At 38.5% G+C, this 26,945-nt stretch overlaps 4 protein-coding genes across 12 annotated transcripts in view; 2 read left to right on the top strand and 2 right to left on the bottom strand.

Annotated features, from left to right (window-relative positions):
• nesd (SHC binding and spindle associated nessun dorma) overlaps nucleotides 1-26,945 on the bottom strand; it is a 325,057-nt gene that overhangs the window by 269,652 nt on the left and 28,460 nt on the right. For 2 of the 3 annotated variants that reach the window (XM_077443986.1, XM_077443987.1), the window contains exon 9: nucleotides 26,401-26,945. In XM_077443986.1, coding sequence (XP_077300112.1) covers nucleotides 26,828-26,945 — 118 coding nt within the window. In that variant the 3' untranslated portion in view covers nucleotides 26,401-26,827. Of the gene's footprint in view, nucleotides 1-26,400 lie in introns of those variants that run through there. The other variant, XM_077443988.1, reaches the window with a different exon arrangement.
• Nucleotides 1,601-7,569, top strand: Tango11 (transport and golgi organization 11). Of its 7 annotated transcripts, none has more exons than XM_077444013.1 (5): nucleotides 1,635-1,785; nucleotides 3,219-3,467; nucleotides 3,557-3,824; nucleotides 6,468-6,680; nucleotides 6,784-7,569. In XM_077444013.1, exons 2-4 carry the CDS (start codon nucleotides 3,221-3,223, stop codon nucleotides 6,664-6,666), a joined length of 714 nt encoding a protein of 237 aa, XP_077300139.1. In that variant the 5' UTR covers nucleotides 1,635-1,785; nucleotides 3,219-3,220; the 3' UTR covers nucleotides 6,667-6,680; nucleotides 6,784-7,569. The 7 variants fall into 7 exon arrangements, with proteins under 7 accessions (XP_077300136.1, XP_077300137.1, XP_077300139.1 ...); XM_077444014.1 differs by having other exon boundaries at nucleotides 1,648-1,740; nucleotides 6,784-7,518; XM_077444010.1 differs by having other exon boundaries at nucleotides 1,601-1,740; nucleotides 6,468-7,561.
• Nucleotides 7,233-10,038, bottom strand: bys (Bystin). The gene is made up of 9 exons (XM_077443994.1): nucleotides 9,381-10,038; nucleotides 9,186-9,312; nucleotides 8,865-9,117; nucleotides 8,631-8,787; nucleotides 8,431-8,556; nucleotides 8,299-8,364; nucleotides 8,010-8,218; nucleotides 7,774-7,924; nucleotides 7,233-7,700 (listed from the first exon to the last, which is right to left on the bottom strand). The coding sequence occupies exons 1-9, from the start codon at nucleotides 9,528-9,530 to the stop codon at nucleotides 7,626-7,628; spliced, it is 1,314 nt and encodes a 437-aa protein (XP_077300120.1). The 5' UTR covers nucleotides 9,531-10,038; the 3' UTR covers nucleotides 7,233-7,625.
• On the top strand, nucleotides 14,280-26,799 carry LOC143920941 (ranBP2-like and GRIP domain-containing protein 3). Its single transcript, XM_077443982.1, has 11 exons — nucleotides 14,280-14,635; nucleotides 16,352-16,577; nucleotides 16,658-21,979; nucleotides 22,059-22,904; nucleotides 23,045-23,151; nucleotides 23,880-24,022; nucleotides 24,097-24,842; nucleotides 24,917-25,233; nucleotides 25,316-25,513; nucleotides 25,586-25,726; nucleotides 25,806-26,799. The coding sequence occupies exons 1-11, from the start codon at nucleotides 14,564-14,566 to the stop codon at nucleotides 25,812-25,814; spliced, it is 8,127 nt and encodes a 2,708-aa protein (XP_077300108.1). The 5' UTR covers nucleotides 14,280-14,563; the 3' UTR covers nucleotides 25,815-26,799.

Genomic DNA, 26,945 nt, shown 5'->3' on the forward strand with positions numbered 1-26,945 from the left:
ATATAAATCTGAAATCATATTCAAATATATAGTGGTGACAAATAGTAGGTTGAATGGTTTAGCCAATTTGATGAAGAACCGTTTCAATAATGAAATCGGATAAATTGAAAACTCTGATAGGAAACGATCGACTTGGAGTTAAAAATATCTAAGTCTGACCAGCAGCACTACGTATAATAATCTGAATAAATTATTTTCAATCGAGGTCAACCTAGAGTTTGAACCCGAGAACTTCTCAATGGTTATGTAGGAATCTAGCACAACTTGTGCTATTACGAATCAAAACCAGTGATCTCATACATTTTACACCAATCATCATCGTTCCTGTACAAACATGCATAACTCAAGGGCAACGTCCCCTTCGACCATTCCAGAAGAAAGAGTTCATCGTTCGATCGTAAAACGAACGAAACCCAACAGTGATGTCATCAGGAAACCGTAACACGTGTCCTAAAAGACATTTACACGTGGCACACGACCGCATTTTCAAACGAACGACGTCCTGGCGCTGACCCCATAGCTATAAAACACGCGCCCTGAAAACAGATCAACAAACGTGCCTCAAAAACAGGTCAACACACGGATAAAGGTCTATTCATACCTATCCAGCACGACCCGTATCCTGCAGGTGTCATGCAAGTGCGGATAGTATTCTTTGGTACAGTATATGGACGAATTCATACTCCATTCGCGAATGCGCATTTACGCATTCATGCGCGTCCATATAGAATGTACCAAAGAATACTATTCGCACTTGCATGACACCTGCAGGATACGGGTCGTGCTGGATAGGTATGAACAGACCTTCAGATACGTGTCCGGGAACCGAAAACAAAGCATCTGCACACGGCACGCTTCAACCCAGAACGTATATAAAGCGACGCACCAGCTCCAAACGCCAAAGTGAACCTCTGGAGTTCAACCAGCTCACTTCTCCGAAGCTCAACCTCTTCGTACATACAATAACCATTGTAACAATTGAACAAAAATAAACGGTGTTTTCTTAACACACCTGTCCTGCGTACTAAAGTTAGCATTACACAAATACCGAGCTATACTTCTGGATTTTATATGTTAAAATCATAGATGTATAACACATAGATCCGCCCTCACGCTTTATACTGGTCTCCTTTTTGACGCATGTAAAATACATGGCGCATGCACACTTTATCTCAGTAGGTAGTTAGCATCTAAGTAGGAAAAGTCGATTGCGGAGATCTTGTCGTCACTAACTGAGGGGTGCGGGGGGTTTAACTAGCGGGGAAGTTAAAAAAACGCCGACCACCGCGTCGTAGGGGAAAAAACCTTTTTTTCCCAAATTCTCCGCTAGTTAAACTTCCCGCACCCCTCAGTTAGTGACGACAAGATCTCCGACCAAAATCACGCGTCAGGGCCCATCTATGTGTATTATATATCTATGGTTAAAATCAAACAAGTGACAATAGAAAACATGATTGGTAATTTAATTTATGAAGAGGAAAACAATTTAATTATTTTATTAAAAAATACAGCAAAGTATAATAAAATTAATCTAAATATAATCGAATGGAAATTCTAGAATGCGAATGATTTTTTTTCCAAAATGGAAATGCCAAAAAATGTTTCCAATGTAGAATGCAGATGAGAATGTTTTTGACAGTCGGTTGTGTTGGCACAATGGCGACGGTGATGTCGCTTGTGTAACGGCTGCTGTCGTCCCGTTTTTATTATCCTGATCCTGATCAGCCACCCCGACGTCTTGTAAGATTCCTCGCCTCGAATCTTCATCCCTGTCTTGACGTCCAGGTCTTTCTTCATCATCCGAACCCCCCGTATCGTCCCCATTGACTAATTCGTGAAAGCGACATGGGCGCCATATAAACATTCCTATTAACATGTCAACCTATCATTGGCTTATATTAAATGTCATTTATACAATCATCGATTGAAGTGACACCGTGGCCCCTATAATTTGTCTGAGCAGTCGATTTGTTGAAACGAGAGTATTTATAATTTATTCATCAGCCTTGATGGGGCGTCGCCTAACGTTCATGCCTTTGTTTTTACTAATTGTATTCGCACTCGATTGACAGTAGGATTTGCCCAGTAAAACATATCCACATATAAATTTGATTCTCAAGTACACTTAAATCTAGAAAATGATTAAAAAGTTTCACTACCGTTGGATATTTGATTCGTATATGTATGCACATACATTAACCGTTTGCCCGCGGCCGTCTTCTATGGAAGCTTTGGGCGACAAGTCTATGGCGCGGCTGTCTTTCATAGAATTTCTGAACTTTGCACAGGATTTTGAGGATTATATGCGCCTATTTCAACCGTTCTACGGTTCAAAATTGGTTGAATATATTACTGAGAGTTGAATGCCATCTATTCAATTTGCTTAAAATTCATATATACCAGTCAAAATTAGTTTTTTGTGGAACCATACTGAAACCTCGTTCATGTGACGTCACGTCTTCATACAATTGAGATGATACGTCTCAATTGTATGAAGAATGATTATTTGACAATTAAGCCAAAACTACGAGATATATTATGTATTTTATTGTTTAAAATAATACTTTATGTGTTAATTAACATATCTGGTTACTTGAGTAAATATTAAAATCTGCATTTAAGGTCGAAAACTCGATTGCCAAAAATGTGGTACAAGGCTTGTTCGCTATATTTATTGCTGCGGGCAAAGGGTTAATTGATAATTTCGATATTAAAATCAAATATTTTCACATTATCTATAATATGTGGGTTTGGTGCATCCGCTCTAAAATCGCCAGACAAACGAACGACAGATTAACAGAACGGCAGCTTTAAACGTAATTCTCGTTTTCTCGAATGATAGATTGCACATCAGATGACGAGTAACCTTTCGATGTGCACAGATGCAATTATTATTAAAATTGAGTTGGATCTTTCTGGCGAGTTTAATAAGGCAAGATTCGATAAGTTCCGAATCGAATCTTGCCTTATTAAACTCGCCTGAAAGATCCAACTCAATTTTAATAATTACCATTTTAATAATTGCATCTGTGCACATCGAAAGGTTACCCGTCATCTGATGTGCAATCTATCATTCGAGAAGACGAGAATTGCATTTAAAGCACCCGTCCGTTAATCTGTCGTTCAATTTGTCTGGCGATTTTAGAGCGGATGCACCGCATCCATAATATGTACATACATAATATGCATTATTATTGTGAAGTTTTTTTCTTTTTCAGCAATGTCTGGTACATTTAGTCCAACAAGGAACGGAACAATGGAAAACGGGGGATATATATACGGCAGCAGTCCTCCAGAAGACATCAGTCTGAGGATGCGTGTCCCGAAACGAATTAAAGCCAACGGAGAAATCGTCGAGGAGGATTTGCACGGTGGGCCAAACGGTCTCACCAACTGGGACTACCGCGAGAAATTCGACATGAACGTTCCCGACCGAATAATGCTCCTTGGACAAGACCAACACATTGGTATACGCTTATTCTATTACGTATATTTATACAAACACCCACTCACGTTTTCGTTTTGATGAAGTATCTTTTACTAACATGTTATTTAGGAACACGAGCTCCGCCTCGAGAAATAGTCTTGGAAAACTCTGTTCTAGGCAACACCATGACATTCTCAGACGTGCGGGTGAACACGCCCCCGCGTGTTATCACTCTCGAACAACATTGCTTTCCCAGCGCGGTCGATTTACCAACACCGATGACTCCATCCGACACTCCGCCGTCTCCGGCCATCGTCCACCGATCTTCACTGCCGATGACAACTCCAATGTCGAAATCTCACAACAATACTTTCAACGATTCCAGACTCATGTTCAGGTAAACACAGAGTGGTGTACAAATCCACTGAACAACAAAACAATCACGTTTTTTACTTACCGGAACAGTGATCAATCAATCTTTACTAAGTTTGAACCACCGAATTTAAATATGACAATGATTTTTGTTGGTTTTCTCTCATGTATGAAATATGAGCGTTTAAAAAATGACCAATTTTAACAGATTTTTGGCTTTTGCAGTCTTTAATCCTTTGAGTGCTGAAAACCCACCATGCTGAAAATTTCGTCCACATTTCCAATTAGAATTATTTAGATCCAAAATAGAAATCCGGTAGAAAAATTTTAGCTAATCAAAACAAACCCTAGATAACTACCGCCGAGGATTTGGAGTTTTGTTAGATTAATATATATTTGAAACAATATAAAATAAAAATAAAACAAGTATATTAATGAAAGTATTTTTCTAAAACTAGTTCCATCTTCTTCATTGTTGTTAAAATTTAATGATCTTAAAAGTAATAAAAATCGATTGTGTGACTTTTATTAGGAAAATGCTGATATATTAAATAAGTTATGCTGCTTCCAATTCAGTTCAATCTGATCGTTCCCATGTGTGCAATAATCTAGAATACTCAGAAAAAGCTACAATATAAGCATTTAGGGAATTCCATTGGGTAATTCTGCTTTGGCTATAAATTCAGAAACTCCGGTGTAAACATTTCTTTTTTTTTCAATGCTCGGAATGGTTTAGCAGGTAGTTTTCTTGTTTACTTTGTACATGCATAATATAAAACGCCTTTCAGCATTTTTCAGGCCTATGGACTGTCGGCAAAACGCCGATTGGCGTTGGTCAGCATTCAAAGGTTTAACTCAAAATCTGGTATTGCTGTGCCGAAACTGAGTATTGAAATCAATAGTCAGATGTTTTATCTATTGATTGTGATTTTTTTTTATTGCTTTAAAATACGTATAATTAATTATTTAGCGAATTCTAAGTAAAAAAAAAAAAAATTTTCTCAAGCTATCATGCATTTATTGGCCCAGTTTTACATTTGCAAGAATTGATGTTTTACCTTTCACAACCATATCAAGAAAGTTGTTTCCTTTCGTCGACTTGGATTTGTTTTGAGATATGCAAGATTATTCTCCAATCCTTTGTCTTCTCGCTTGCTTTTCAATTCGCTTGTGAGAAGTAAGCTAGAGTATAATGCGATTGTGTGGAATTCGCATGAATCGAATTACTCTCTGATGATTGAGAAAGTGCAAAAAGCATTTCTTCGTTTCTATATAGGAAAGAATATGGGTATTACCCATATCTCTACCCCACTCCTTTCCTTTTGGGCATGCTTGGGTATAATTAAATATATTATATTTTTTGACCATTGTGGCGCTTTAGGAATTCCTGTTATGCCACAATGGTCTGTTTAGAATAAATAAATAATTCCCTTGAACTTCTCATTAATTCATTACGTTCTCCTGCTCTTACGTGGTAATACGTCATGCCCGTTGTTGCTGGAGCAGTTGGGACTTTATGTCCCTAATCACTATGTGCGTGGTAGACATCATCATTTGCTGGCTGTACCTCCTGCCCGCACAGTTCTTTTTTGAATGGCTCCTATTCCAAGAGCTATTCGACTTCTTAATGAAATCGTTGCTGCCGAGACTGAATGTGATATTTTCCGCCTTAGTGAGCGTAAACTGTCGGAAATTACTCTAACCCATTTATCTAGTAGTCTGCGCTCATCATTGTTTTATGATTGATTGTGATTGTGATTTATGAGTGAAATTTTGATTAACTCTCTTCCATTTGGGCCTTACAGGGATGTTTTGTATTTGCAGCCAGTTCCAATAAATATGTTTCTTACATATTTATTGGAACTGGCTGTAGGTGCAAGGCATTCCTTATGCTATATTTTTTATTTGATATTTTTACTTTATCTGTTATTATTAAATGCTATTTTTTATGTTTATGTATGGATGTATTTATTTTTTTTATGTATAATTGATGAGTATATTATTTTCGTTATGTATTAATTTATGTTTAATTGTTATTTTGTTTTTTTTTTGTGTTATATTTTTTGACCATTGTGACGCTTTAGGAATTCCTGTTATGCCACAATGGTCCGTTTAGAATAAAATAAATAAATCTATGTATGTATACGTACGAATTCTAGCGGTAAATGATTTTAAATTAAATTAAAGAATGCTGTTATTCATAACCTTTTGCATGATGAAGAATGAAGATTCTTAGTCTAGCGCATCACCCCGCCTAGAACATTTCATAAGGAAATTAAAATCATTTACCGCTCGCATTAGTATGTTCATATAAAAGATATCGATATTGTAAACCAATCCTTGTAATCTAATGAAATACACACCTGACCCCAATGAATGCATGATAGCTTGAGAAAAAAAAAATTTTAACTTTTAGAGTTCGCTATTGATTTCAATCCTCACTTTTGACAAAGCAATACCAGATTTTGAGTTCAAAAGCCAAAAATCTGTTAAAATTGGGCATTTTTTCTCATTTTCAAAAACGATAGGAAACCAACAAAAATCATTGTCATATTCGAATTCAGCGGATTAAACTTATTAAAGATTGTTTAGTCTCCACTCGGGTAATTTTTTTGTTGCTCGGCGTTATTAAACAACTATTTCCTCATAACATTTTTAACTGTTACAGAGAATCGACTCCACCGGTTGAAGGTTTGAGTGCTGCCGAAGAGGTGATCCACTTGCGCCGACAAGTAGCTCGAATCAATCGCCGTGTAATGGCGATAGAATTAGACGCCCTCCAGAGGCAACAGAAAGAGCGACTAGCTTGCGCTTTCGGCATTGCTTATATTATCTATAAAGTTCTCGCATGGTTGAATCGTTCTTGAGGAGGCGTAAAGATGTTAGTATTGGAAGTGTCAGTACGGCATTCTGAAAAATGTCTGCATAGTATAGTCCAAAACTTAGGTTCTCAATTTATTTAATATGTATTATTATTATTATAGACTTAAATGGAATATCCCAAAGTGTCGTTATATTTACGCATACGCGAGTATCCCAAAAAACAATAGTTTGCAACACATTCAGATTGTTTATCGTTGACAGATTCTATTCATAGACAATGTAATTGTTTCTTTTTATTCGTATAGGAAAGATCGTATTCATTGTGTGATGTAATACTCAAACCTGTACATAAGTATGAAATGAAAACGATGCTATGAACCGAAATTTTGTGAAAAATGTATCCTGCATGCAAATTGATTTTATATTGTTAACACATTATTATTTTATGTATATTCGACACATTTCTTCAAGAATGTATTTATCTTAACGTTCTAACTTAAACCATGGTGAATGAATTAAATGTTAAAACACACACAAACGCTGGCCGATGCATCTTTAATTACTATTATGCAGCAAAGCGATTTGTAATGACTCTTTTTTTTTTTTTATTGAAATGTTCGCTTTTAAAAAATTGTTTTTATTACAAGTGTGTATATTGGTTTACTATGAATCCAACTAACAAGACTGATTTATCGCAGAATTATCGTTCATGTATGATTTGAATATGTTGCAACGATGCATGCAGTGATATATTGAAAGGCATTCACCGTGATTTGAATATTTTTCCTGTCCATGTATTTTTTGTACCATTAAATTTGTTATTTGTTTTCTAAATATTGTTCACGTGTATGATATAATTACATTGTTAACGATACAATAAACTTAATTCAAATTTCGTGGTGCTCTACTCATTTGAACATAATAAATAATACCGTTTATAAAAGGAGAAACATGTTATATATTTTACACAAATACATATATTAAAAATTAATATCTTCTACGATCAATCTATCGCCATTGCTGCTGCATTGGGTATTTCAACATCTCTACATTTCGCACTCTGCAATTCTCTCCGTATCTATAGAAACAGATATAACAAAATAAATTTATGCCTAAACATTTATTATATAAGCAAATCGATAAAAGTATACCTCAGCTGTAATGGTTGGATGAGATTGTTTGCGAAGTAAAATCAAAAGTGCTTCTCGTTGTTCGATAGATATGTCAGCTTTGTATCGTTGAGCGAATGTTAACAAAGCCTGATGCCACAAAACAGGTAACATTCTATTATCACGTTCAAACCTAGTTTTAAAATTGAATTATTACTAATATATACTGCTTAATTCATAAGATTTATTATGTATGTTTGTAGTTAGATCATTCTTGCCTTAAAAAGTGAAATACTGTTGCGTCGACAACTCTGTACGGGAGGGCATACTTCTTATCCAGAAATATTCTGATGATTATTGAGTTTGCACCGGTGTATGGCATTTCAGCTACTTTCAGTAATGCGGCACATGAATGCAATATTGGGACTGAATTGCGAGCCAAAACCGAGCCCACAATTATAGCTTCACGAAGTGTACAATTTCCAGACTATTATAATGAAATGTTAATACAATATGAATCAACTACATTGTATATATGAAAATAACTTAAAATTTATAATATAATACCTCTAGAAGTGGCAATAAAATGCCTTTCATGAACGCCCCTGGTTTATATAATGATTTTTTGATGGCCTGAAAATAAAAATATTTAATATTGATGGTTTAAGAAGCAAGTATCAATTTTGGTCATTCACTTACTTGATATATATGGAAGTTAATCTTTTTATATTCAGCAATATCATCCCGTATTCTAGGAAGCAAAACAAGATTGTAAAATCTTTGAGCCATCTTTTCTTTTAAATTCGATGCAAATATTCTAGTCGCCTGAGGAAGTTAAAAACATTTGTAACATTTACATAAATATAATAATGATATAAAATAATAAAAAAATGCTTAACCTGGTACATAGAAGCTGCAGACCATGAGGTTGGTTCGGTAATGTGTAGAAGTTGTTCCCAATTTCGCAAGTTCGGAATCATCTTGAAAGCTTTTGGTAATTTTCCCGATCGATATCTCTTCAGAACGTCACGAACTCCTTCGTATAAACCTCGAACTCTAATATTGTAAAATCAAGTGTTATAATTGTGCACCTCATATGTGGCTTAAAAAAACAATTCGTAGATTAATCAGACCTGGGATCAATTTCTTGCAATTGCATTTCGCCCGCTTCTGAAAACTGTGTTTTCAATTCCGTCTGTTTTTCATTAATTTTATCCATAATTATGTCTGCCAAGTTTCTCGTCTTTTGTGGATTCGACGACATGAACATCTCGAGAGCTCTCTCATCGTCTTCGTCGACTTCGATATTTTCATAATAGTTATCTGGTTCAAAGTCACGATCGTCATCCACATCTGGATAGTCGGCTTCGCCATCGCTTTCGCTATCTAAAAATAAATCGTCTCAGTAAACGTATAAATGCACAGAAAAAACACATCGAAAACGTTCACAATACCTGACGGTCTCAACCGAAGTAAAGAGGACTGTTCTATTGTAGGTACGACCTGTGAATCGTCATCGTCTTCTTGCTGCTGTTCCCTGGCCGCTAACAGGATCTTTTTGGTTAAACCGGCATCTATAAACTGTTTAAACGATCGTGTAGTAATAATTTTGAAGTCACATTACACATTGTTTGGACGTGTGAGCTAACCTCGTCGTGTTCTCTCTTCTGCGGTCGTTTTTTGTTTCTGGTTTGACGAAGTGCATTGTCGGCAGCCAGCTGTTGTCCCAGCGAGACTCCGCTCCCGGCCCCGGCGCTCGTCGCCCCTTTTCCTCCTTTGGAGCCTCCGCGACGCCCCATATTGCCTTTAGTTGTGTGTTGACAAATGACAGCTACGCACGTGGATAGGCCATGAACGCTTGAAAGTGGACTTAACAACTATATACATAACCAGCTTTGAAATGCTTTTTTTTCAAAATTGTCGCCTAAAGACGATATGGAATTTCTCTGCTTCAACACAAAAGACAGAATAACCTGGCTTAAAAATACTAGAACTCCAACCATTTGTGATGTGCTGCGTCTTTTTCTTGTTCTTTCCAGGACGTTAAAATTAAAACGAGACTGATCAAAGAAAAATTTTAACCGAAATAGAAGCTTGTCATAACATCATTTCCGAAGCCATTTTCTTTTATTTATTCCTCGCTAAATAAGTATCATGTATGTATTTGTGGTTCGGTGATTACAGCCGAAATGTGAATCGTTAACAGGATATCCGCCCCCACGAAAATCGATCGCCCGGATCTCCTGTCATAAGAAAATTAGTCGCACAGGAAAATTGCCGTACAGAAAACTGTTCAAATATTGCTCCAAATTGGTCAATTCTTGTAAAAAAAAAAGCATTTACTGACCAATATTTGGGCAGCTTTCAGTACGGGAATTTTCCTGCGCGACCAATTTTCTTGCGACAGGAGATCTGCGCGAGCGACTTTCGTAGGGGTGGTTATCCTGTTAGTGATTCACATTTGGGCTGTAATCACCGAACCGTCTGGTCATAGTGATGCGTTAGAGTATTCTGTAATGTTACTGTGGCAAAAATAAATAAATAAATTAGTATGATAGTTCGAATGGATAGCTTTCGATGGAGGGAATTTTCGGATGCTAGATGTTCCGTGATCGAGATTTTAGTGACGTGTGCGTGATCGCTTTGTCCGGAATTATCACCGAACCGTGGAACCCATCGATATAGAATGTATAGATAGGCCCTTCCATAGAAATTTGTCGATCTAAAACGTGCATACGGCGGGGGAATTTGAGGAGCTCGGAGGGTTAAATGTGCGGGTACTATTGAAACCAAACACCTTATTTTTGTTACTTTGAAAATCATTTTCATGGTAACGTTTTTGGCGAGTAAAGGCGCATCTATACATTATTTTTATTTTATTTCGTAGAACATGAACATTCGCCTTAACAGATCGCTCGAAAGCGACGAGTGGATTTAAACAGATACAATAAAATCAATATTAGTACATAAGCATTTTTTTATACACTGCGAATTCATACAAACATCCACAGTTACATATATGGAGATTTTTTTTTAGGATTTTATAATTTTTTTTTTAGTGAACCTCAAGACGCTGAACCGTTTCAATGAAAATCAGAAAAATTGGCAAACTCTGGTAAAAAACGATCGACCTGGAGTCACAAACCAGCAGCGGGACTCGAACCCTGGTTATTATATATCGACTAGTGTTGTACCCGATGAAATATCATCCCATGGGTGTTGACATATTAAGTTATTAAATTAAAAGAAATGTGTCGGTTCTGTGATCGATCCGCACGCTGTCGAACTTTTTTCAAATACCTTTTAAATATATTTACATTTAATTTAACACAAAAATTGTAAAAGCTGCCTACTTATCTACATACATGTAAACAATATAAAACACCAATAGAAAAATTAATTATTTAGGTAGCGCGTGATAATAAGTGGTATGTTGACCGTGTCGAGTATAGAAACACGTAGTTGTGTTTGGGTGGAAGAGGATCTTTATTGCTCGATTAATACAGTTGTATTTTTATGTACGGCGAAGTATATATGTAATGTAGTTGCTTCGACGGAGTGAACCATGGTCAATCACTGTATTTTGAGAAGTTGAAGAAAAATTAATTAATTAAATAATTAATCCATTCAGACATCTAAGAATTTAGATTTTGTATATAATTTTTACAAATTGTACATACAATAAATACAGAAGATTTGTGACAACAGGAAAGATAATTTTTTGCCAATTTTTAGGAACCGTTTCAACAATGATTAGATAAAATTGGCAAACTGTGATAACAAACGATTGATTTGGAGTCACAAATACCCCCAAATCTAACTAGCAGTATACAGTGGTGTCACCCCAATTTTGGAACAACGGGTTTTCCATTTTTTTTTCAATTGAATTATTTTAAAAATACATATACATATGCATATGTACATATATACATTTTTTTTCGTCCAAGGTACTCTTACATGTAAGTTCATTAAATTTTTCAAGATTTTTATAAATATTGACAAAAATTATATGAATTTTTAGATTAAATAACGGGTTTCCGGAAACTTTTGATTTTTAACAACGGGTTTCTGGAAACCCATGGAAACCATTAGGGTGACACCACTGGCAATATAGTGGACCGAACCCACTGATCACTTGGTGCTAAGCATACACGCTACCATTGAGCCTATGGAGGATGAACGAATGAGACGACTGGCATGTTAATGCACGTGTTTATTATATGACAGCTGAAGACAGAGTGAGTAGTAGCTCTCCGAACCCAGCCGGGTTGGTCCCCACTCGCAGGAAGGCAACCAAACTCGACCATGTCGTATAAGCGAGCCGCCACATCACTCCCCCCCCAGCATCAGCGATACCAAAATTACAAAGAAACAAATTTTACAAAAGAAAAAAAATTATTGTTACACAAAGAGAAAAAATTATTACGTGGGGAGAAAAAAAAATGTTGACGTGGGTCATCCGCTGTGTACATAGGTGTACCGCCCTGAATGGTCGGTAGATTCGAGGGCGGTGACGTCGCGAGCAGGACGGTGGGTGGTCCGATGGTCGCGCGATGCGATGCTGCGGCGGCGCCGCTCTTCCGAGGCTGATGTCGGTTGGTGGGGCGGCGGGGGCGGCAGGGGCATCGATGTGGTTGATGATACTCCGAGCTGGACTGTGAGTCGTTGTGGCTCGTGGAGGTGTTGTAGCACTACCGCCCGTCTCGGCGTGACGACGCTCGTGGGGACGGACGGGGCCTTGATGATGATGATGGTGCTGAGGTGGTGTATGTCTTGTGGTGCTGGATGACCGTTCTATGTGTAGTGGATCGCGCATGACTCCACATCCAGCTGTCAAGATCGTCGTCTCATTCGCTCCCCCATTTTTGTAAGCACCTGTCATCGACGTTGTGGCTGGACGTCGGTAGGTAGGTAGGTAGCCGTGTCTGCTCGTTTATTGTCACCCGCGGGCCGCGACGCGCTCTGTTGATGGCGATGGGGGCGCGGCGGGTAGCTTCTCCCGTCTGACTCGGCGAGGCAGGGATGAGCGGCATGTTGAAATTGATCGAGGCTGCGTGGCTCGATGTCGGGGGTCACCAGTATGGAGGATGAACGAATGAGACGACTGGCATGTTAATGCACGTGTTTATTATATGACAGCTGAAGACAGAGTGAGTAGTAGCTCTCCGAACCCAGCCGGGTTGGTCCCCACTCGCAGGAAGGCAACCAAACTCGACCATGTCGTATAAGCGAGCCGCCACAAGCCATACTGCGACACTACACTACTGAATGTAGGTTCCCGAATGGTGTTCCGTGGAACCTTGGGGTTCCGTAAGAGGCTCTCAGGGGTTCCATTCAAGATTTCCCATTTGTGTCAACTTACAGATGCGAAGCCGGGTTTTCAGCTTACGCCTACACGAAAAATAAGTTTAGGAGTAAGTTGAATGCTGCACCAGACCTCCGCATCCAATTGTCAAACATAAAACCTGACTTCAATGTTATTTTAAGGAAAACTATAAAAAGATTTCATTTATCACATTAAATAAATATCTTTTTATTCCACCTAAATAAATATTGTTATCTTAAAAAGTCTTTCTTTTAAAGTCAAACTATACTTAGAAGATGCGGACACCAATCCAAAAAGTCTCAGTATGGTGTGATTTCACGTAAAAAAACAAGGTTACAGTTAGTTTAGTAGGCATATAGTACAACTGAAATGATCTCATCAGGTCACTGCGACACATATCCAGGAAAGTCATTAACGCATGGCACACGCTCGCCTCGTCAAAAGGTCGACACTTGTTTCTATACACGTGTCTGGGAAACAAAGGAAGAACACACTGAACCCATAAAAACCACGAACTACGTCCAGGCGTATGAACCCATAAAACCACGCTCGCAGCATAACTAGGGCAGCGCGAGTACCAAGAACAAAAGATGTGCACACGACACACTTCAACCCAAAACGTTTATAAAGCAACGCAGCAACCTCCACCGGCAGAGTGAGCCTCTAGAGTTCAACTAGATCACATCTCCGAAGAAACCTCTTCGTACATACAATAACCATTGTACCAAATTGAACAAAAATAAACGATCCTCTTTCAAACTACACAACACGTGTTTCGTTAGACCGGGATACGGTCAACATACCTTCACTGTCTTACAGTTTACTTCTTACTTAAGCTAGGGTTCCGCCCAAAAATGGTAAACCAAAAAGGGTTCCGTAGCCAAAAGAATTCGGAAACCACTGTTCTATCGCATATGTTATTACTAGTGACCGGACTCAGAAGGTGCCGCGTATTGTTCAAAGGTTGTAAATGCATTGTTAAAGGTTTGCCGAACCTTTTTTACAAAGGATTTACAACAATGGAACAATTGATAGCACTGTGACTATCCTACCTCTAGTTATTACGTCGCATTTGAGTGCCTTCTGTTAATATATAGCAAGCATTCAGTCGATGGAATGAACCTGAGTAATCATACATGATTATTGGGCTCGATAAAAGTAGAAAATAGGTCGCGTATTGCAATGACAACGCGTGTCTGTATGTCGGGTGCATGGCCGCGAAGAGCGACGTTAGGGCGTGCTCGAAAGAGGTTCGCTCCCGCGCGGTGACGGTGACGCCGAAAGCCGAAAGCCGAACGCCGATAGCCGACAGCCGACAGCCGATAGCCGATAGCCGATTGGCCCCAGCCGGCAGCCGGCAGTCGCTGCGGGAGGCCTCCACTTCCTTGGCGTCCGCGCTGCAAAAGAGGGGCGACTCCAAAGTCGGTTTCAGTGAAGTGAAGTGAAGTGAAGTGAAGAGAAGCGGGGCGAGGCTGCGGCTGCGGCCGTCTCGCCACAGCGCCGACCATGCTGCGGACCAAGCCTGAGGTCGACCGGCACGTGGCCAAGGCGTTCGTCAAATTGCGAACTGACAGAGAGGTACATTCCGTTTTGCACAACCGACACCGACACCACACATGACCCCTACACGCGTATGCGTACACGTACACGCAGACACCACCTCTTTCCCGCGCTTATTTCCACCGTTGACTGATGACTGTCATCGCCAAATGCGAGCCCCCTCACGGTGGATTGCATAGTGTTGAGTGTCGAGTGTTGACCACGCTCGACGTTTGAACGTTCGAGAACATAACCTTCGCGCGTTCATTGATCGATTGTGCTGTGCGATTGGTCAACCTGGCGGCGAAGTTGGCCGACTTCTGTTTTGGTCGCCGGATCGATCGCGAAAACGGCCATGCACCGTCAGGGGGAAATTCACTCGAGAAAAATCCAAAATCGATGTGGTCAAACCGCAACTCTACCCACTTATATGTAGATTTTGATGGATTTCTACTTTCAGCTATTAACGTTCAATCTTTCGACGTAGTTTTGTAAAAAATCATTATTCTAAAATTAATAAATTACGAGACAAAAAAGCATATTTGAATTAGCCTAGAAAATTTTCAAGGAGAGTTGTTAATATACACTAAAATTCCATGAACAAATTTATTTATTTAAAAATATTTGGCAAAGCTGATAGGTAAACCCAAGGGGTTTGTTAATCATGCAGTAGTACAGAATTACAAATATTAAATAAATTAATGGAAAAAAAAACAACAGAAATTTTTTTGATTTTTAAATGCTTTTTATTATTACGAAATTATGTTCATAATACATCTTATATCTTTTTTAATAGCTACTGATCTACTGATAATTTTATATTTTACAATTTAATTTAATTTGGTTAGTAATCATATTATTATATTATTCTAATGTTTATCTACAGCATAATAGGAAAAAGAGCTCAAAAACCTTTTCAACAGAAAATATACGAAAATGAAATAAGGGAAAATATGAATGATAAACCTAACCTTAAAGAAGAAAAAAAAGGATGAACTACAAAAACCCATTTATTTTAAAAGTTCGTTTTTAAAAAGGTTTTAGTTACTAGAAGTTAACAATTCATTGGCTACGTCCTCACTACCGATATCTACACCCGATATTCTCGAATTTTCCATATCCAGTTCCCATATTGCAACCTGTAGTTGCTATTTAGGAACTGGTTATGGAAAAATTCGTGGATATCGGTAGTGTGGACGTAGCCATCGGATAGACTATCCCAAACTTTAACCACTCTATTTATAAAGAAGGATTATCTATATTCTAAATTTCTTCCATGAAACTGATATACATATGTATGACCCTACATAGTTTTGGCCAATGGAACCAACCCATATTTTAACAACAGCATTTCGTAAATCTTTTTGTACAATGTCAATGCAAAATTTTTCAATAGTAAGGTATTCTAACAGCTGTACAGTTTACTATATTCCAATATGGACAAAATTCCATTTTTAATCAATACAATACAAGCTGTCTGAATGTTGTGTTAAAACTGTTGGTTGAGACAACTACTTACTATATTCCAATACTTACTATATTCCGATGAAATAACGTATCTTATACTGGTGATAATGTTGATAGTTGTGATTATCCATTCCGATGAAATAACGTATCTTATACTGGTGATAATGTTGATAGTTGTGATTATCCATAATGTCTCTAACATACTGTTATCAGCATACATGTAATTACATCCTTTACAATCACTTATGTATATATAAAAGTAATGTTTTTTTTTAATAAATTTTTCAGAAAAGTTACCGTGGATTTTCAATTGGTAGATTGTATTTTGATATTGGAGAGTATGAGACTTGCGTTCGTTATCTGACACAGTACTTGACTGTGAAAGATAACAATGCGGCCGCGCACAGCCTCTTGGGACAAGCTTACAACAAATTGGGACGAAAAGAGGAAGCGCTATCCGAATTTAAAACATCGCTAGAACTAGATCCCAATCAGAACAATCTCTTACTTAAAGGTAATTTAACATATTAAAATGATCTCATACTAATCGTAAAGAATCGTTTAACTGGACTCAATTTGAATTATTTATTACAGTATGTGAACTACTATCGGAAGAGTCTGTGAACGCCGATGCAGGGTGTATGCGTTATTGGGTGGATCGCGCTGGAAATGCTTTCCCTCGACATCCGACTCTATTTCGTCTCTGCGAACGTCTGCTTCAGACGGAACACGCCGATTGTTCCACCGTTACGTCTTTATTACGGGAGCAGGTAGCCGCGCGTCCTTTAGACCCACCTTCGCATGCTCGACTTCTGCGACATCTGTTGCAGTGCAAACGAGTCGGAGACGCTTTCAACCATGCCTACACCACCCACTTGCCCAGCAATGTAGCTTTCAACAACTCTTATTTGTGGCTTGATGCCGTCATCGAAGTGATCGATTCCTATAAATTGGAAGCGTTGAACGGAACGAATGCACAGATTTGGAATTATTGGCTGCTTTGTTTGACGGTGCTCGAAAGAAAAACATATTTGCTGCTCGGTTGGAGCACAACTTTAATAGACGCCGTTAATGCTTTGAGGAATTTCGATACGGCTTTGTATGAAGCAAGTCACTGCCAGAAGTTGGAATCGTCCAGTAGCATATTGAAGCATTTCGGAGGACAGTTGAGCTTGCACGGGGGCACTTTGATCCTGAAGAAAGCCGTGCATGAGCAATACGGTTGGCGTGAAGCGACTCGTGCTGCGACTCCGCTATTTTTATTAGCATACCAGACTGAATCTGTGCAAACTCAAAATCGAGACTTAAGCGCATCGTGGCCGACTATATCAGCACATCGAAAATCACAAGCTGGTCACACTCTACTAGCGATTTCTAAAGATAAAAAGCAGTTGTCTTTAGATAACATTTCTCAATACTTCTCTGAAAAGTCGTGGCGAGACAAAGTCCACAAGGAATTGTTTGGAAATAAAGAGCAATCTAAACCGACCCAGTCCTATATTTTAAACTCAAAATCATTCTTTGAACCAAAGTTAAAACTCCCTAGTCTAGGTATCGAATTGCAACAAGCTGATCTTTCATCTCGTGTATTCATGGCAGAGTCTCTCCACCTGCAGACGTGGATAGGAATGAACTTTGACAAGCTTTCCAAAGTATCGTCGCTCGATACGGAAGACGTACCATCGCATATAGACAACATAACCAATTGTGGACCAGAAACATTGTGTAAATTCGACGTGGACGCGTTTCTATACTGCACGGTTTTGATAGCTCAAAAGACAACAGAAATGAGTCGAAAGCCCAACTTTTGTAAGCTTGATCGTCCGTCTGTTCTACCGGCGATCCTGACGGAGCCATTGTGCAGTGCAGAGCAAGCTAAATGGTGGGAGTATGTAGAACGCTTGGCGAAGCGGGATTCCAATGCCCAAATAGCTGACTTAAGACCGACGCTCATACGTGGTATTGAGACTGTGCGTTGCGTGGCAACTCATGGTTTAGATCCATATATATTAACAGCACTGGGAAAGATATTTAGTCAGCGCGCCGAGGTTGATGTCAATCAGAAAACTGCGCTCATTGAACGTGCTGCTCTTTATTATCAGACTGCTTTGCATTTGCTGGAACAGCTTCGCGAACGTATCACATGTCATCAACCGAAGAAGCGCATATTTAGCTTCACATCTCCAGATATTTCCACTGAACGCACCGACACTTTGATCGAAGAGACCAAGCTATTCCTTGGAGATTACTACATGAATAATAATGATAATTCAAAGGCGATTTCAATTTTAAGCGGTGTCAAATCTCCATATGCTGCTTTCTATCTATTTAAAATTCATCTCAAGCTCGCGGATGAAGAAGTCAATTTTCAGAAAGAAAATGTAACGTCTGAAATGCGATTCAAGCGTTTCAATTTATTATCCAAAGCTCGTAAATATATCTATATAACTTCTGAAAAATTGAAGGAATCGAGCGCCGATTCTCGGCATCCATTGTCTAGTGTACTGCATGAGCATATTGAGAATGTAGAAATGTTGCTTTCGTCTGTAGATCTTGATGCAAATATTTCTAAAAATTTGTCTGAAGCTGAATATTTGTCTGATCATCAATCATCAGTTGAGGATAATCATCACCACGATTCTACACCTATCAAATATCAACGAGCGCCACATATATCCAGCACATCTAGTTCCGTCAAAGCGCAGTTGCGGGAACTGAAAAAGAAGGATCACATATCAGAATCTGTGCTGCAACAGATTACAATACTCGTTGAATCAAATAAAATGCTCGCTGAACAAGTTCAAGAGTTCAAAGTCGCATTAAACGATATGAAATCTCAACATTCAGAATCGGTCAGTGATAAGCGCAAATTCGTGAACTACGTTGACGATATCAGATCTAAAGTAGACGAATTGCGTGAAGAAAATATAATTAACACAATGGACGTGAAGAGGGAAATAACCGACCTGCGCAAGGAGTTAGAAAAATTGAAAATTTCTCCGGGTACGTCACAAAGACACGATGATGCCGAACTTTTACTCTTGGAAGAGTCTTACAGGAATAATTCTGCAGCGTTGTCATACTTGCCGAGAATGCCTGGTGCAAATCCTGCTATACCTACTCACCCCTTCACCCTTTATCCCCCTAATTTATATCCGCTTTACGCCGGTCAGTATCCACCTGTACCTCAATTGTTCCCCACTCAAGTATTCCCGCCGGAACAGGCACTCTATTCCGAATTATTAGTACCACCGCAAGTTCCACCAACGCAACCCGTGCAACAAGCTATCCACGACTATCATATTCCACTTCCGACGCAGACTCAACTGGTACCACCATCTGTGCTCAATTCGCAAACTACTTCCACTCCCAACAAGTCCATATTTGATAATTTACGATACAATAATGCAGCGGGTGTTAAACCATTCAACCTGTTCGACCCGCCTAAATCCAACGCAACTCCAACAGTAGATGCGTCTAAGCCTACCATTTTTGATACGCCTACTGCCGCTTTCAAATTTACTAAAGATAGACCTGTTGAAAATACCTCATTGAACAAATCTCGTACTCTGTCTGAGAAAAGCAATGAGAGCTACGACCCGTTGCCAGATTATAGACCAATGGTGCCATTGCCGGATGAAATCGTGCCAACGACTGGCGAGGAAGATGAAGCTATTATATTCGACGCACGCGCTAAGCTATTCCGATTTGTGACCGGCGAATGGAAAGAGCGTGGTCTCGGTCAGTTGAAGCTTTTGAAGAATGAGAACGATAAGGTGAGGTTGCTGATGCGACGAGACACCGTGCACACAGTTTGCGCTAATCATATCATCACTCCCGAAATGGAACTATCTCCCATGAAAGGTACTGATAAGGCGTACTTTTGGGTCGCTAATGATTTTGCCGACGAAGCTGTCAAGTTGGAAAAATTATGCGTCAGGTTTAAAACCGTGGAAGTTGGTAAGAAGTTCTTTGAAATGTTCAACAATAGTAAAAATAACGCTATTAGTACAAGCGAACCGACCGCTCCTGAAACGACTGTAACTACTAAAACTGATAGCTTTGTTGCTTCACAACCAAATCAAACAGCTACTAGTTCTGTTGGTGGTTTTACTTTCACGGCAGCACCGACTTTCAAAGTCATTAAGGATCCTGTATCGTCGACGCCCAGCACTACTGTTGATACCACTAAGCCTAATCCTTTTGCAGGCTTCAGTTTCGCCAAATCTCCCAACTCGAGTGCTCCATCTGCCATTTCGGCTTCGGTCAATAGTCCTATAATAGCTACAGCACCCACGGTAAAGCCTGTTCAAGATGTTGATAAAAATGTCACGGCATCTGGTTGGGGAGATAAATTCAAACCGAAAGTCGGTTCATGGGATTGCAAAGCTTGCTACATCAATAACGATGCTTCAAATGATTACTGTGTCGCTTGCGACAGTCCGAAAGATCCTGGAATGCCAAAGAAAGAAAAGAAAGTTGAATTCGATGGGCCTAAATTCACATTTGGAATTCCAGCAGCTACTCCGGTCATCCCCGCTGCCACTGTTACTACTATTGCCACTACTGAGACTCCAAAATCTACCTTTAAATTTGGTTTTGACATTCAAACTACAGCTCCACCTTCGTTCTCATTTGGAACACCTCAAACTGTCAAATCACCTGCTAAAAATGATAATCAACCGATTGTATTAGGCTCAATGGAAAATACAAAGTACGAATTCGCTTTCACACCGAAGCCGTCTGTACCTAAGAGTCCTAATAAGTCTTTTAATGAAAGTGCAAACGATAACGATAATGATGTTACGCAAGAGGAGGATGACAGTCATATTTTCTTCGAGCCTGTTATTCCGATGCCGGATAAAGTTGACGTAAAAACAGGCGAGGAGGATGAAGAAGTTTTATACATCCATCGGTCTAAATTATTCCGTTTTGCCGAAGCTGAATGGAAGGAATGCGGCGTGGGCGATATTAAAATTCTGCGGCATAATGTAACTAAGAAAATCAGAGTGCTTATGCGCAGGGAGCCTATTTTTAAGATATGCTTAAACCACTACCTCACCGACGATATTGAATATATGCCAAAAGACGAAAAAACGTGGCTGTTTTCAGCTTGCGACTTCAGCACGGGAGAAATATGCCCACAACAATTTTGCATACGTTTTGTCAACAAAGATGTAGCCGGTGAGTTCAAAGCAGCCATCGATAATGCTAAAACTTTATCAACCGGCGGTGAAGCACTGCTAAGCACACCCAAAGAAGAAATACAATTTATATCCGAATCGCAAGTCACCGATGGTGAAGTAGAAGATGCTAGAAAGCTATTGCTTCCAGATAAGTTTTACTCGTATAAAAATTTGCCTCCGTGTAATGGCTGCAGAGGCTGCGATAATGAGGATGCTTGTTTTAATGTCGACCCTGAGACAATGTCGAGCGTAGACAAACCTCCTGCATTAGATTTCGGATTTGCTTTACCGAAAACACCAGCCAATTCTATCTTCTCCGATACATCGACTCCGAACTTCAGGTCTAATATGATTTTCGGCACTAAAGCTCAGTCTCCATTCAACGGGTCCACGACGACTCAAACACAGTCTATATTTGGAAATACCATCGAGGGCAAAAGCGCTTTAGAGTCTTTATTGAAAAGTAGCCAACCTTCAAATATAAGCTCCGTAATCATGACCAATATTAATAATCAGAAGAATGTGAGCATGATACCAACTAGTAATATCGGTACTACATTCAATTCTTATAGTGGAATATTTGGATCATCTGGTGGATTCGGTGCTCTTAATAGCACCACAAATTCACCAGGTTTGATTGGAACTAAACCCGAGAACTTGATAAAAGACGAGACTAAAAATAATGTGCCAAAACAAAATATTTTCTCGTTTCCTTCAAAAGAAGTTTCAGGTAAGAAAATCTTTCTATATACATTTATTAAAACTATATATTTATTGAAACATTATATTAAATATAATTTTTATTATAGTAATAAGCAAGCAATTAGGAGACGGAAACCAATCGACGTTGTTTAAACCTGTCGTGTCATCATCAAATAAAATTGACTCCAATAAATCTAGCATCGTTGAATCTAAAGATGATGTCGAATTTGTCGCCGAGTCTCACGTCACCAATGAGGAGTTGTTAAAGGCCAGAAAATTGATGCTGCCTGATAAATTCTACGCTTATAAGACATTGCCGCAATGCTCCGGCTGCAGAGGCTGTGATAAAGACGAGGAACACAATACCGGAGCTCTCACTAAGCTGAATGTACAGATGCAAGGAAATAAGGAAGCTTCGAAGGTTTCAACGGGCGCATTTAATTTCAGTAACTTCTCCATTCAAAAGACGACAACCCAGAGTATATTTGGAGGCGTTTCAAACTTCGCAAGCGTCACCACATCCGCAATCATCCCTACGGCGAATCCTCCCGTCTTCTCAACGGGAGCAACTCCTGCGTTCGGCGGTGGAATGCTGTTTGGTCCCAATTCCCAGGTCTCGTTTAATTCTGCGCCCGTGTTCGGAGCTGCCGATACCAAGAAACCGATTCCTTTCGAAACGCTCGTAAAGAAAGATGCTCCAGTCAATGTTTTCGGAGGTATTTCCGGCGCCAATTCTCTATTGGCTGCTACTAATCCTGTGGCTGTTGCTGATAATAAAAAGACCGAAGCAGTGACGACTACGCCTAGTTTGTTTGGAGGATTTTTAGCTGCTAATTCGAATATATTCGGCAATGATGTCAATAAGCCTGCTGGTGATGCCACTAACCAAAGCCTCAACTTCTGGGCGAATAAGTCTTCATTTACATTTGGAAAGCCGTTGATGGAAACTAAAGGTATAAATTTAATATTGTTTTAAAAGTTTCAACAACTAACTAGTAACCTTTGATGTTGATTAAAGATTTGTTACATCATACCAGTATATGTATGTCGGGATCCCTGTTTTAGATCCGTGTTGATTATTTTTATTTTTTAGCTATTGATTTGAGCAAGTCTTACAATGACGTCAGTGATGATGAACAGCCTTCTAATGACGATGGTGATAATATATATTTCAAACCTGCTATTCCGTTACCTGATGAGGTATTTATTGATTGCATTAAATTTTGTATGGGTACGATTTAACGGTGCATTTAAGAAATAACTGCTCTTTATAACGAATCATTTGCGCATTAAACAAATCTGTTACATTGAGCAATGTTTGAATTGTAGTATGAAATTTAAAAAAAATGTTTTGATCATTTAACAATTAAGGAAAAAGGTCGCAGGTAAAAAACATGAAATGATAAATGAAAAATATGGTGCTTGGTCATTATAACGCTCGAGGACTTCAACATCGCGAAAATGAATATATGCGAGATGCGCACATATGTAGATGCGTTAATGCGCATTTCATTCATTTTAGGTTGCTTTATATTTTTCTATTGTAGAAGTAACTTATCAAATGCGCATTTGATATTAAAATGCTGATTAAAACGATGGATTTGTAGTTTTTCAAAAGATCAAGTCGTTTTTTTTATTTACTAAAGAGTTTGTCTTATTTCTTTTTTTTTTTTTAAGTGTTACTAATATTACATCACACAATTTTATATAAACAAAGAAACACAATTGTTGTTTTACATTAAAATATATATTAGAAAATATTTCTAAACTGTACATTTATATATTTAAATGATATAATATATTTTTTAATTCACACGAATTTTTTGAAATGCTTACGATAAATGCGCATTTAAATTGTCCCCATATTGTATTGATTTTTTTTTTAATCTTATTTTTCTTTTAATAATTTTCTTTTTAATATAATTAAGGTTGAAGTCAAGACAGGTGAAGAGCTAGAAGAAGTCCTTTACAGTCATAGATCTAAATTATACCGTTTTGCCAGTTCCGAGTGGAAAGAGTGCGGACTGGGAGACGTTAAAATTCTTCATCACTTTGAAACGAATAGACTTAGGTAGTGTACAAGATAATAATATCAATATTTACCATTGTGTCTTCAATATGCTTATGTTTCGTTTATGTATTTAGGGTATTGATGCGACGCGAGCCTATAATGAAAGTCTGTTTGAATCACATGCTCACCGACGACATAGTATATAGCGTTAAGGACGAGAAATCGTGGCTGTTTTCCGCTTGCGATTTCAGCACCGGCGAAATAACGCCACAGCAGTTCTGCATCCGATTCCTGAACAAAGACATAGCTCAAGAGTTCTTAAACGCCATCAACGACGCCAGGGCTAAATACCCCGATTCGACTGACGACACTCTGGACGTTCAAGCGGACGAAGAAAAGACGATCGAATCCGTCGAGGAGGAAAAGACTGTCAGCGAATCGAACGGAACCCCTGGAAATACTCAAGATAGTGCCGCCAAGGCTTTGGTCGCTGCTCCCAAATTAACACTGTCGAACACTTTCACTAGTCCCATTAGTCAAGTTCCAAAAACGGAAACCGTTACTGTGAATACTACGCCGGTGTTTGGCATCACCAGTTCCATCAGTCAAGTTCCAAAAACGGAAACCGTCACCGTGAATACTATGCCAGTGTTTGGCATGCAAAAGCATTCCATCTTCAGCAATTTGATGACGAGCAACACCCCGTTGTCTACCGTCTTCGGCAGCACTGTTTTAAACTCGTCGAATAATATCACGTTTGAAAATATAGCGAAGGAGGCTGCCGTCGATCGAAAAGCACCAGAAACGTGGCCAGCCACTGAAGACTTCTTCACGCTCGCTGCTAAACAAGACGATCCTGTCATCAAACCAAGTAATATAAGTACGTTCGGTTCAAATTGTATTACCTTTTACATATTTTTAGCGAATGCATTCAATTGACCTTCATATTTACAGGTAAAGAAATTAAGTCGTTCACCTGGGAAGGAGCAGGCACGCCATTATTCAGCTCTGCGTCGAAAACCCCGTCGAAGAACGACACCTCTGAAGACGGAACCACCGAAGAACATGATCCTCACTTCAATCCGATAGTACCATTACCTGATAAAATCGAAGTCGTCACCGGGGAAGAGGACGAAGTGGTCGAGTATAACCAGAGGTGTAAGCTTTTCCGTTACTCCAATAACGAATGGCGGGAACGGGGAACGGGAGAGTTGAAAATTTTGCATCATCCCCAACGGTTCAGTTTCCGTATGCTGCTACGGCAAGAACAAGTCAGTTGATTGTGTGATGGTTTATATTATAATTTATATTGGTTTATATCATTGTGTAATGGATTTGTCTTGGTGCGTGTAGGTTCACAAAGTGGTGTTAAATCAATTGATAACGACCGAGTTAGATCTAATGCCGATGACCAACTCTCCCAAGGCTTTCATGTGGGTCGGTTTGAACTATACTGATGATGAGAAAGGCGTCGTTGAGAAATTAGCTGTCAGATTCCGCACCGAAGATATCGCAGCGAGTTTCAAATCCAAAGTAGATTCAATTTTAGAGGTAGTGATTTATTTTTTTCATTAAAAATTTCATTGCAAGTGTATCAGAAGTATAATTGTGTGTAATTTTCAGAAATTGCCTGAAGAGATAGTCGTGACTGGCGTGTCACCTGCCGAGTTTATTGAAGCTTATCAGGGTCACGGCGGTGAAGAAGACGATAGTGATGACGAAGAAACGGACGATCACAGTCATTACGACTACGACTATGATGATGTGAGTCAACGCTAAGTCTTTGATATATGCACATATATTTATGTATAATTTAATAATTGTTTTTATTTTGTCGTTTCAGACTCCATAAGTTTTATACGCGTTGATTTTTGGAGAAAGATCTCGTCATATTCCAAACAAGGCAACCCAATTGTGAATTTTTATTTTAAGCTATATTATTTTTCCTCGTTTTATTACCGAAATCAAATTGTTATTTAAATCTTGTTTGTTGTTCGATAACTGTCAGAAGTGTGCTAATTGTTTTATATGATTGTGTTTTTTTTCACTTGATGATAAATGACGATGATTAGTCCAGTTTAATTTTGACACACCACAGTTTTATGTATAATGTATGACCTGTGCGGAGATTAGGTTGCCGAATTGTTATTTATTTACTATTACATACATATTGTTTTAAGACATTTTCAATTTTTCAAATAAATGTTTTAGTAGATTAAAAAAAAGAAATACACCTTTTTTATTGGCAGTATTACTAACATTGAACTTTTTCAAAATTTCTAACTATTCAAGACTGTCTCGTACAGTAAAAATTCTTACCCGACACTATGCAAGTCGAATTAGACTTGAACTGAACTGCGAAAAATCACAGTATGTGACGGCAGCTTTATAATCAGGCCCGCTTTAACGGCAGCCTCAAATTAAAAGTATTATTGTATCAATACCAAACACGGTATTTAGAAATATACACATATTTATTCAATCTGACACTTACATACATAGCTGTAATAAAAATAGTTTATAAAATAATATATCCAGCAGAAATTCTCTTTAACGTTCATCAGTCTAATATTTAACATACCTAACATAAAAATTCATAATTTCGAGGAGAGAGTTTCTACTGTCTGCTTTTACAAACATTTAATGTGAAAATGAAATATTTTAATCTTGCAACATAAGACTCTTATGCTCATTATTATAACGTAATGAAATCATATGTTTTACTCATAGCATTGTATGTTAAAATATATTCAATAAAATATCCATATAGTAAACGTGCATACAAACACGTATATATGTACAAAAAAAATAACATTGTTTAGAATAATTGCACGATTAACAACAAAAAAAAACCATCATCCCAAATTAAAGGGCTATAACGTCCTCCAACTGAGGACAAGCAAACTCATCCAAGTGAGTCACGTACACTTCATTCTTATTCTTGCTCGAAAACGTACAATCGACCAGTGTTATATCGTTATAA

The sequence above is a fragment of the Arctopsyche grandis genome, chromosome 13 (assembly GCF_051622035.1).
Source record: "Arctopsyche grandis isolate Sample6627 chromosome 13, ASM5162203v2, whole genome shotgun sequence".
Taxonomy (NCBI): Eukaryota; Metazoa; Arthropoda; class Insecta; order Trichoptera; family Hydropsychidae; genus Arctopsyche; species Arctopsyche grandis.

Coding starts and splice junctions, on each gene's coding strand:
- Tango11 (XM_077444010.1), top strand. CDS start 3,221: ATGTCTGGTACATTTAGTCCAACAAGGAACGGAACAATGGAAAACGGG. Junction 3,468..3,556: donor TGGACAAGACCAACACATTG/GTATACGCTTAT, acceptor CATGTTATTTAG/GAACACGAGCTCCGCCTCGA. Junction 3,825..6,467: donor GATTCCAGACTCATGTTCAG/GTAAACACAGAG, acceptor TAACTGTTACAG/AGAATCGACTCCACCGGTTG.
- bys (XM_077443994.1), bottom strand. CDS start 9,530: ATGGGGCGTCGCGGAGGCTCCAAAGGAGGAAAAGGGGCGACGAGCGCC. Junction 8,365..8,430: donor TTAACTTCCATATATATCAA/GTAAGTGAATGA, acceptor TTTTATTTTCAG/GCCATCAAAAAATCATTATA. Junction 8,219..8,298: donor TTTTATTGCCACTTCTAGAG/GTATTATATTAT, acceptor TCATTATAATAG/TCTGGAAATTGTACACTTCG.
- LOC143920941 (XM_077443982.1), top strand. CDS start 14,564: ATGCTGCGGACCAAGCCTGAGGTCGACCGGCACGTGGCCAAGGCGTTC. Junction 22,905..23,044: donor GCCGTTGATGGAAACTAAAG/GTATAAATTTAA, acceptor TTTATTTTTTAG/CTATTGATTTGAGCAAGTCT. Junction 25,514..25,585: donor AAGTAGATTCAATTTTAGAG/GTAGTGATTTAT, acceptor TGTAATTTTCAG/AAATTGCCTGAAGAGATAGT.